Below are 10946 nucleotides of genomic sequence, written 5' to 3'. Positions count from 1 at the left end.
ATGGCTTGAAAGACAAACGAGTCAGTTAGCAGTTGGAGTCAGGAGAAAATATAGTGGAGCTTGCTGAAACGTGGCAAAAAGCCATGCAACTGTGGTGCCCAGTCGGCAAGGCTGCGTCGGAGCCAGCCCTGGAGGGACGTGAGTTATATAGCATTAAATCAGTCTCGCGTCCAGCTGACTTCCAGGTTCGTGTCTGTAATCTGCAGAATTACTCATGCAGTTAATGCAGTCAGCGCCTTCAATAAATGAGAAACGAGAGCACGACAGACAAGACTGTTTTAAGGTTTATTTTATTGGGAGGGTCATTTAATTCAGAGGGTTTCAAGCGTTTTAGAACATTATAAGCTTTGTAAAATACCACCATCCTGTCTGACAGAACGGTTTATGCCAGTTTTGATGCACCTGAAAGGAAATGAAGGTTTTAATTTATGCGATTCTGAGATAATTAATATGGTAAAATTAGAATAATCTGCTGTTGCATTAAAACGTGTATAGAAGAAAGTTTGTTGTTTCTTAGACATCCCAAAATCCCTCGTCTCACTTTTTAGATTCATACTGGACAGCAGCTTTTTGTAAATAACCAGACCGCTTTATTCAGAAAAGTATGCAAAAATTTTAATATTTTAAGATTTCATCAGCAACTAAAAAGAAAAGAAAAATCATACAGGATTACAACTGTAAAACATGACTGTCATTTTTTCTGTTTATGTTGTTGCGAATAGATGACTCCATTTTTTTTTCAGGGAGTTGGAGGCAATTGTGGCCAACTTATGCTTTCTTCTGTGATTGGCCCTTGGTTACCATGGTGGAGACATTGGCTGTGGGTTCTGGAGGTATGACATCACTACGGCTGAGATAGACAACCTAAGAAACACAAAACATTGGATATTAAATGTGCAACCTTGTTGTAAAGTTCAACAGAAATTCAGAAACAATTATTGTTTATCTAACAATTATGTTCATCTAATCTACTTTAAAACACAGATGTGGAATAACATTATGTTAACACTAGTCTTGTGTGCTAGTCCCTCATACAAACAAACAGGAACTAGTGCCCTTTTGAAAAAGCCCACTGCCAACGTTGTCTTGATCAGCATATAAAAACTCTTCTTCAAAATTTGGTAAATAGTTTTTGTCTACACTTATTTTTAAACAAAAAACAAAATGCAAGAAAGAACTGTTTCCTTGCAGCCTCTTAGTATTGTTGTTTTATAAAGTTCCCAATAAGCATATCTGAGTGTATTTTATAGAAGAGCTACTTTTGCTCCTATAAATAAAAGAAAAACCTGTCATATGTTTACAAGAAAAAACTTGAATATCCTTTGATGGAGAAATCTTGTAAATGTGCAAGGAAAAAAAAGTAATTTTCTATGATTGCAGGTGTAAATTTAAAATTTATTTCTATGACACTATAAAGTAGAAAATTTGTAAAAAATAAAATAAAAATATATATATATATATACACACACACATCAGTGACGTACGGTCAGGGGAAGCAGGTGAGGCAGAGCCTCATCTGTCATCATGGAAAAAAATAATATCATTTATATCGCTATTTTTCTGTTCAGTCTTCAGTTTGTACTATAAAGCAGTGGTCCCCAACCCCCGGCCCAATTGGTACCGGGCCGCGCCAGAAATAATTAAATATTTCCGTGTTATGTATTGAGTCTGGAGGATCTTTTATTTTGAAAATCTTTTAGCCGGATTCTGTCGGTTATGTCTTGCGCGGCAACATTGAGCCCACAAACAGCATCAGTTTCGGTCTCCTCCCTACGCACACCCCCCCTTCCCAGGTCTGTAGCAAATTTCCGAAGTCTTAACCAGTCCGCGGTACTAAAAAGGTTGGGGACCACTGCTATAAAGTACCTACTTTTCATATAGCTTAACCAATTCTGATTATTTTTTCTTCAAAATCTCTGGATTTTCGCATTTTCCCTTTCAAATGCTCAGAAGCGAAGCCGGTGAGGCAGCAGTGAGCTGAGCCTCACCTGGAATTGATCAACCTCTCGCTAACTGCACTGGCTGCCATTTTATGTGAGCTTGCTCCTCCTGTCTGTACGTCACCAATAAAATAGTTAAAAAAACATTTAATGTATGAACTGATTTTCCATAATTTAACTTATTTATATAATGTAAAGTGTTTGTTGTCACCAACTGTGTGTATAACGTGTATCGTGTGCTGAGGAGCGATCAGAAACAGCAGAGATCAGATTCGAGGCGAGGCGGGGAGTTCTCTTGCCTCATGCCAGGGGGCGCTCATGATCCCAGACATTGTGACTCCACAACTGCAGAGTAAGAGACAGTAACAACAAGCTAGCCATACAGTGGCTGCGCTGATACAGAGAGCGAGAAAGAAGTGGTTTTGAGTTGTACTTTAACAGTTTTTCCTTTTGCTGTGGAGAACAGAACAAAATGAATAATATCTACATGTATAAGTTTGATTGAGTTAACGGAATTATTCTACGGCGGCAGCGCGGCTGTGCATGACATGTAGAAGAATAGTCTTTTTGCCCTCCAGCTTTGTCCGCACGCGCGAAATTTCCTTATATAAACAATAACATGCAGGGGGTCTATTTCTGTAGATCTGATTATGATTAAGTCAGTGCCTCACCAGCTATCAACCTCACCACATGTCACTTATATATATTTATATATTGATGCAGTCCACGTCACAAATATACAACTTTATAGTCTCGGAAAACTGTTTTTTTTTTTGTCCTGATATTTTTTTTAAATACATTTTACAGATTTTTCACTTTGTAATGTCATAGGATATTCTAATCTTAGAATACCCTATGTTATTCTAAATTTACATCTTTAATTATGGATTTTTTTTCTTGCACATTTACAACTGATAGAATATTCAAAATTCTTTGTAAATAAATAAAATTTGTTTTGTTTTTTTTTTTCAAACTAATTTTCAAATTTACAATGCAAATATATCTTAAGTTTATCATAAATAAAAATATTAAAGACATTTATTATATACATGTACAATAAATCTAGAAATTTCTGTGTTTTTTGGCAGCAATGTACTACCCCACTGCCATATTGCATTTTTCATTCATCTACCTTGGCCATAACACCAAGTTTCACCCTATTAACCTCAGTACCCCTCCACAGCACATTTACCCTGTTCAGGTCTTTTACCTTCGCTTAATGACACCTGAGATACTTTAATTAGATATTGGCTTTAGACCAATGTACCAAAACTGGCTCTGAACCAACTTTTACTCAAGTTCCTTGATTAGCAGTTTTCTGCTGAGCTAATCATTCTGCAGCACCAACTTCAAACTTGTTATGGTCTCTTATATCTTGCACAAGCTTAACAGTTTAACGTCTCACAGCCTAATTGGCATAAACATTGCATATACAAATCAATGTAATATAGAAAAATGGAGTTGGAGTATTCACATAAAGCTGCTCATCATCTGTTTGGTGTCTTCTGAACTTCTGGAGTTTGCAAAGCTGATGAAGGAGCAGTAGACGGCGATCCAGGCGCACCACTTCAGCTGAAACACACAAATTTTTATTTCATTTTATAAGAAAATAAGAGCGGGTCGCTAATGGTGTCCCTTGTGTTGAAAGTCAATAGCTGCCCTTCATCCTTTTATTTAAAAGGTGAGTTTACCTTTAATCTTCTAAATGGAACAACTGGGATAGACCAAGGTCTACCCTTCATGTCTATCAGTGAAGGGTAACAGGCTTCCAGCGGGCGCAGATCAACACCCACTGAGACTCAGAAGAATAGAGACGGGAAACGCAACTGAGTAGCTGTGAATAAAGGCGCAACAATAAAATCAATGTTGACCAGGAGAAGATCATTTTCAGATCCACTGGCCCTGACTGATGGCCATATCCATCTGTTGGGAATTATAGAGAAACGCAGGCAGCCTTTCTGGACACTTTATAGTTAAAATATAGCTCTACTATCTCTAGAAAACGAACAATGACTGCTTTTAGAGTTACTAGTACAAACTGTGTTTAAAAAAATCTTGAGTAAAATCCTTATTTACAATGAGATTTCTGTCACAAACACTGGTGAAAGCTGACCTATGGCAAGACGGCTAGGAAAGACTTTTCTTGACTATTGTGGTTTTAGTTTTTAGAAAGTAATCCAGATAATTTTAAGTCGATTCCAGCCACGAAACTCTGATTGCAGATCTAGCTGTGAAAATGTGCGCAGTTATTTTTCATTGTTGTTTTGTATTTTTATTGTTTACCTTAAGCATGAGCCCACACATGCTGAAGATCATGCCGAGCAGGTTCATGTAGTCAGGAGTGGGGTCCTCTAGTGTGGGGTTGGTCTCTGTGCTGGGAGGCTTGTACCTGCAAATACAAATCCTTATATTAACCAAAATAAGAAGAAAATGAGACCGTAATAGACATAATAGACTTTTACCGTGTGCTTGTAATACATCTTACCGCCCGATGTGTCACTAACAAATAATGCAATTTTCACGTTTGCTTGATAATCAATACTCCTGGTACGTATCAATCTCTTACCACAAACAGTTGCACTGCCCTCTTGTGGATAGTCTTCTAACATATTTAAAAAATGCAAATAAATGCTTTAACTGCTCCAAGAGCTTCTTTTTAAAAAAATACCAGAGAAGCGCTGGTACAACTAAAGGCAACTCAAACCAGAAATTAATTCAAATTGTGACAAAGTTTAGGTACACACTGACAATAACATCTTATGTAAATGCTACCTGGCTTTAAACTCCCATAGTTAATCACCGTACTGTTATAATAACTGTCGGCTTTATAGCTTCTAATCACCGAACTAGTACTAATCCCACAGTAAAGTACTCACGAGTGACTGGGTTAGCATTAGCTAGCTATTGCTGGTCAGCTAATTCATTCGGCTTGGCTTGCTTTTTTTAAAAACTAACAGACACAAAACTCACCTTAAAATCTTATTTTGTCTCCTCGGGTCCATCATACTGTTAGTAGACATGTTTAATTATAACGTTATCCTATATGGACGTAACGGGAAGTATATTTAAAAGTCCGCTTAGCGACCCACAGCTGATTTGCCTTCTCGGTTAGGCGAAAAGAGAACCGGGGTCGTTTCCGGTTACTTTCAATATAAAAGCTTTGGAGAGTTTATGGATAAGCAGCTTATGGGAGAACGGAGGAAAACAGTTTGTGAACGTTTATTTTGAAAGTGCTGTTGAACCCCAGTGTGCATTGCTTCCGCGTAATCTGCTCGTGCTAGCAGTCGTAGCGAGTGAAATAAGAAAAACTAAGTTGTTGATGGCGTACAAAACTGCGGATTAATTTACTTTTTCAACTACTTTAAACAAATGTGAAAATGTCTTTTCCAGAAACGCTACCTGGTTAAAAAAAATCTCCAGTAGGTAAGCTCAAAAAGTTACTTTTGACTTATGTGAAGTAAACGTATATCAATATTGTAGGTCATATTTTTCTTTACAAATTAAAAGAAACTCGCTCTCGTATTTGTAGAAGACTCACCTAAGCTTTAACCTAAATGAGGTTAAAGTTCCATTAACCTAATTTAGGGGAAAAAAAAGTATTTTTACGTAAAATAAAAATACCGAACATGAAATAAGCGCTTGAGGTATTTTGTGTTTTAGTGTTAACCCGACATGCTTCACTTCACAGGTCCCGTAACTAATGGCGTTTCCTCAACCCAAACCTCAGCCTCCTCAGCTTCCTCAGCATCTTCTGAGGACCATTAACTGTCAGCAAGGAGCAGTGAGAGCAGTTCGCTTCAATGGTACGAGTCATAATCCTAGCTTTTTACAATTACTTTTAGAGATTTGCTGCTCCCCCCCCCCCCCCCTTCATTTGAAGTCTACTCTTTTTGTATTACTAGTTTCAGAAGGTGTGGATGGAATCACAAATAAAAAATCACAATAAATCAGTTTTATGTCACTCATGCAAACCTGCATTAACACAACAGACAGATTGGAATGAGCAAACGAGAGGAGTACAGATAGCATACTTCCCTCACATTCAGTTTTAGATCAGTTCAGAAACAACATTATGGAGGGTCAGGGCTAAAGCGTGAAACCCGGAGACCTTTTAGTCCTCCACGGACTGTCACAGGTTTGAGTCCCACTTTCCCCTCACCCCCAGTAACCTGCCTTCCTGTCTGAACACTGTCATATGAAGACCACTAGAACCGGAAAGAACTGTAAAAACAATCAAAAAACGGTTTTGTGGATATTTCAGAATTTAGACGTAAGAGGCATAAGAAAATACAGCAGTGTATGACAATGCGCTCATGTCCCTCTTTCTCTTGTTCGCTGTATGTTCTGCCAGTGGATGGAAACTACCTGTTGTCTTGCGGCAGTGACAAATCCCTAAAGCTGTGGAGCGTTGGCCGAGGGACGCTGCTGAAGACCTACAGCGGTCATGGATATGAGGTTCTGGACGCTGATGGGTGAGGGAGTTTGCTTCAGTTTTCAGAAGTAATTATTTGTGCGCAGGATGGGTTACAGAAAATATAAAGAGTGAATACCAAAAATGCAGGAAGTATCAAGACGAAGATGCAATAGGCGATGCTGTCTTTTAGCATGATGATTTTAGGGCAAATTGTCCCATTCAACCAAAACATCCAACACACTCCCTCTGCAGAAAATAATAGGCGTGTTCCTTCTTGCCTCCTGTTTTGACAGTTCCTATGACAACAGTCAGCTTTGCTCCTGCAGCTCTGACAAAACTGTGATTCTGTGGGATGTTGCAACGGGTCAGGTCACACGCAAGCTCAGAGGACACGCCGGGGTGAGTTAAAATCACTTATTATATTAAAAATGTAAACAGCGCTGTGCCTCCATATTTTGATCCCTCATTGATACAATTTTTTTTAAAATTCTCTTTGCAGAAAGTTAACTGTGTGCAGTTCAATGAGGAGGCAACGGTCATCTTATCTGGTGAGTCATCGCTGGTGGAAAATGTCCACTATGTGCTCTGGAATAAGGCCATTTGGTAGTCCTGCTGGGTCACAAGTTGGAAGGTTTACATTTCTGGTGTTTATTCATTTATGCAATTGCATTTTTTTATATATAATTTTCTGCATATGTGAGTTCTCATTTTTGAAACTTTAACTATATGTAGTGTTTCAGTACTCTTTTAATGTAGCTTTTATTTCAGATTTTTATGTTGGTTTTTTTTTTCTTTCTTATCTTTCCCCATCATCCAGGCTCCATAGACGGCACAGTGAGATGCTGGGACACAAAATCCAGACGAAACGAGCCCATCCAGGTCCTAGATGAGGCTCGCGACAGCATAAGTAGCCTTAAAGTTTCACAACATGAACTCCTCACTGGGTCAGCACATCAGAAATGAAGCCGTTCCCCTCCTAGAGTCCTAATGTCGTTCAGTAACAGAGTTTGCCGTTTCTTGCGTTTAGGTCGGTGGACGGCAGAGTGAGGCGTTACGACCTGAGGATGGGACAGCTTCACGTTGACCTCATCAGCAGTCAGCGACTTTGTTTCAATATTTGTGTGAAATTCTTTTTGAGCAGGGGAAATTAAAAACTGAAATTCGTTATTACTGTGTCCGTCTGTGCGTTCCAGGTCCCATTACATGCGTGTGTTTCAGTCAGGACGGGCAGTGCACCCTGAGCTCCAGCTTGGATTCAAAAGTGCGACTTCTGGACAAGAGCACTGGGGAAATGTTGGGAGAGTGAGTGCTTATATGTACATATTTAGTGTTTGTGGTTTGTGGTTAATATTTCCTATCAGAAAAAGCAAAGCAGGAAAAAAATGTTTTTCATGACAAACATCAGAAAAACAAAAATGCTATAAAGCCGCAACGGTTAGTTTGCATTCATTTCCTCACTCTTTTTTTTGGCGTTGCCTTTGAACTATCTGACTTGGGTCAAACATTTCGCTGCCACCTGTTGGGTTGGTGCAAGCGTTCCGCTTTTTCCACCAAATGTAACTCTCAATATAATTTCTCATTTTACTGATAAGTTCTAGATAAGATAAGATATATTTTTAGATATATCAAGTTCACATTCTCTGTCAGACTGGCCTCCAGAGTTAATATTCTGCTAAAATATGTGTTGAATATGTGCAATCCACAAAAATACCAAAAAACATTGATCTTTTTCGTGTGTTAGAACAACACATTATATACATTAGATGCAATTTGAACATTTGAAAAGGACCTAGGTCCATAAAACTTGTTTATTTTTACTTAAAGAAAGAGGCTAAATTTAGCTGGTGTAAATTGTTATAGGTAAATGATTTGCTTTGACACCAGTATTGTGTCTGCTGATGTGGACTCATTTAGATACGCTGGACACAAGATGAAGGGCTACAAGTTGGACTGCTGCCTGTCCAGTAAAGACACCCACGTGTTGAGCTGCTCAGAGGACGGACACGTCTACTGCTGGGACCTGGTGGAAGTAAGCGGGAAGCTAAACCACTTCACTGTCCTCTTGAATATTTACATTTTAAAATCCTAATCTAGTCTTTTAAGATCGAAATCTGACCAAATACGTCTTGTATCCGTCTGAAACCGCAGGGATCGTTGTCGTTAAAGCTGCCGGTGGGGAAAGCAGTCGTCCAGTCGCTGTCTTTCCACCCTACAGAGACCTGCCTCCTCACTGCCATGGAGGGCTGCGTTCAGGTGTGGGGGGCACAGCCAGAGGAGGCACAGGACGACACCCCGGTCAGTCAGAATGGCTGAATGGACTTGAATTTCTCTATTAGAGACGCAAAAATATTGTAACATGAACTAAAGAAGTTTCCTTATTTTCTGATATTCAACATCTGTCCATGTAAGCACAGGGCTTTTCGTCTGGAATTTGCTCTAAATTAAGAAAATCTGAAAACCTTTTCTTGTAGTAATCCTGTCAGACATGATACATTGGAACCTTTGAAGTGTCATTAAAAAAAAAGACCAACATTTTTTTTTATATATAATCTGATAATGATCTGTGTTTCATTGGTCAATCAGAGATGAAAATATTAGCAAAACAAGGTGCTGAGCTAGAACTCATAAAATACTTGATCAAAGGAAATAAATCACATATCATTCTTGTTTTTGGGGTTATTTGCTTTTATCCGGGTTTGCTTGACAGCGAAGGTGAAGTCGTCAACGTAGTAGCAACAAGACACTGGAAAAGTGGAAAATATGCAGATAAATTATGATTGTTTTACCTGTTTTGAATATACATTTTTCATCAACCACAACATTTGATTTAAAAAAAAAAAAGTTTAATACAGTAATGTAACAAACTGAATTGAAGTTTTTATATATCCGGACTGCCCCCCTATTTTGTTAACTATGTATTTTTACTATATCTAACCTATGGTAATACATTTTATAGCAAGCAAACTTCTATTATATTATTCTTATAATAGAATAAGGCCTTACAGATGTCTTGTCTCACTGTGGAGTTCGAAAAGATAAACCCTGCATTTCTCTAAGTTGATAATAGAGAAAATAATTAAAATATTTTAGCATTATAACTGAAATGACTCTCCACATGTCCTACGTCTTTATGCATGCAATTTTTTTCAAAGAGACTGAAACTTTGCAATGTAAACAGATTACTACAAAATGAAATGCAAATTTCAAGAATTACATCTACTTAAAAAGAAAATTATTTAACTGATGTGAGGTTTTACATTATGCATATTTTAAAAAATTCAGCTTATTTAACGCATGTTGACACAGTCAACATCAGGATAGTGGATTTTGACCCACTACAAAAAAAAAAAGAACCCACAACATTGTAACTTTGTATTTGTTAATGTAAACTGAAAAAAGCATTATTTGATAGAGAACACAGCACACATAGCACAAATGAAACCACATCATGTTTAATGCATTTTACATTTACTGAAAAAAAGAGTAAATTTTAATTAAACGTGACTCCATTACAAAATAAATTAATCTGATCTAAAACAAACAAGCATTAAATAAATAAATATCTTTAGTTTTCACATATGTACACTTTATGTAGCTGAACAATTTTGGAGCTTAATTCAGCATCGTTTGTAAATTGGGAAACATTTCTAAAGAGCTACATTTTTTTTCCATGTTTTTTTTTTTTTTTAATAAATATTAGCTTATTTACAATTATCTTGTAATTCAAGTTAAAGCGTTGGTTCCATTTTACCTTAATTGGAAATAACATAAACTCACAAAGCAATGCTTCCTGGAAATCTAAATCATGGATAAAACACAGAAATCTGAGTCAAACATTAGAATCTGCTCATGAAGGCTCTTTTCTGAAAAAAAAAAAAATGGAGTTATTCGTTTTCTTTTCGGAGTAAGTCAAATCGTCCTCTCCAGATGTCTTCAGCTCTCTCTCACCTGCCCCTTCCTTATTACCCTCGATCCGGGCCGTTTTTAGTCTGCACAGCCGCAAGCGGCGGCAGAGAGTTTCTCCACCTTGTGCCAGCGGTGCGAGTTGTCGAGGAAGGCCATGTCCTCGTAGCGAGTGGGCCTGCAGCACGGCACGCTGTGCCACGGCTCTCCGGGGGCCGGCTGCGGAAGCCGCCCGCTGAGCAGCAGGTTGCTGAGCGTGAGGTCGTAGTTGGAGCGGGCGTGGGGGCAAGACCCCCCGCAGTACTTGAACAAGACCGTCTCGTCCGAGTCGTAGCCCAGCCCCAGGTCCCGCACCTGCAGCAAGACGGAGCGGAGGCCGCACTGGGAGTCGGGAGCGGAGCGCCGTGTCCGGACCGGGACTGGCTCATCTCCGGAGGCTTCCCTTTGGATTTCTCCCGTTGTTAAAAATTTGCTTCTTCTGTCCTCGTCTGAAGGCGACACAGGTTTCTGCTTTTGGCCTGGGAAAGACAAATTCATCAACCTTTAACAGCACACTCCTTAACTTATTTGTACTGTCCCTAAATCGATGAGCCACGATGTCCCTACTCACCAATCAGAGACCTCAGCCAGCGGCCTTCTACCTTGCCGACGCAGAACAGAATCACGAGAACCTTTAAAAAGAGTTTCAT

The 10946-nt window shown here is 38.8% G+C and overlaps 3 protein-coding genes across 4 annotated transcripts; 1 reads left to right on the top strand and 2 right to left on the bottom strand.

The window, feature by feature from the left end:
- Positions 1 to 589: 589 nt before the first annotated feature.
- Positions 590 to 5067, bottom strand: wdr83os (WD repeat domain 83 opposite strand). The gene is made up of 4 exons (XM_005800424.2): positions 4911 to 5067; positions 4224 to 4329; positions 3415 to 3512; positions 590 to 864 (listed from the first exon to the last, which is right to left on the bottom strand). The coding sequence occupies exons 1-4, from the start codon at positions 4958 to 4960 to the stop codon at positions 798 to 800; spliced, it is 321 nt and encodes a 106-aa protein (XP_005800481.1). The 5' UTR covers positions 4961 to 5067; the 3' UTR covers positions 590 to 797.
- Positions 5068 to 5197: 130 nt separating this feature from the next.
- On the top strand, positions 5198 to 9021 carry wdr83 (WD repeat domain 83). 2 transcript variants are annotated; one of them, XM_023333332.1, is made up of 10 exons: positions 5198 to 5359; positions 5629 to 5743; positions 6292 to 6412; positions 6648 to 6753; positions 6854 to 6902; positions 7172 to 7298; positions 7382 to 7449; positions 7548 to 7656; positions 8269 to 8383; positions 8503 to 9021. In XM_023333332.1, exons 2-10 carry the CDS (start codon positions 5641 to 5643, stop codon positions 8665 to 8667), a joined length of 963 nt encoding a protein of 320 aa, XP_023189100.1. In that variant the 5' UTR covers positions 5198 to 5359; positions 5629 to 5640; the 3' UTR covers positions 8668 to 9021. The 2 variants fall into 2 exon arrangements, with proteins under 2 accessions (XP_023189100.1, XP_023189099.1); XM_023333331.1 differs by having other exon boundaries at positions 5198 to 5363.
- Positions 9022 to 10158: 1137 nt separating this feature from the next.
- LOC106699667 (persephin-like) lies at positions 10159 to 10946 on the bottom strand. The gene is made up of 2 exons (XM_014469268.2): positions 10868 to 10946; positions 10159 to 10775 (listed from the first exon to the last, which is right to left on the bottom strand). The coding sequence occupies exons 1-2, from the start codon at positions 10944 to 10946 to the stop codon at positions 10339 to 10341; spliced, it is 516 nt and encodes a 171-aa protein (XP_014324754.1). The 3' UTR covers positions 10159 to 10338.

This window comes from Xiphophorus maculatus, chromosome 5, assembly GCF_002775205.1.
Source record: "Xiphophorus maculatus strain JP 163 A chromosome 5, X_maculatus-5.0-male, whole genome shotgun sequence".
NCBI classification, from domain to species: domain Eukaryota; kingdom Metazoa; phylum Chordata; class Actinopteri; order Cyprinodontiformes; family Poeciliidae; genus Xiphophorus; species Xiphophorus maculatus.
This window is presented reverse-complemented; position numbering and strand designations above follow the sequence as displayed.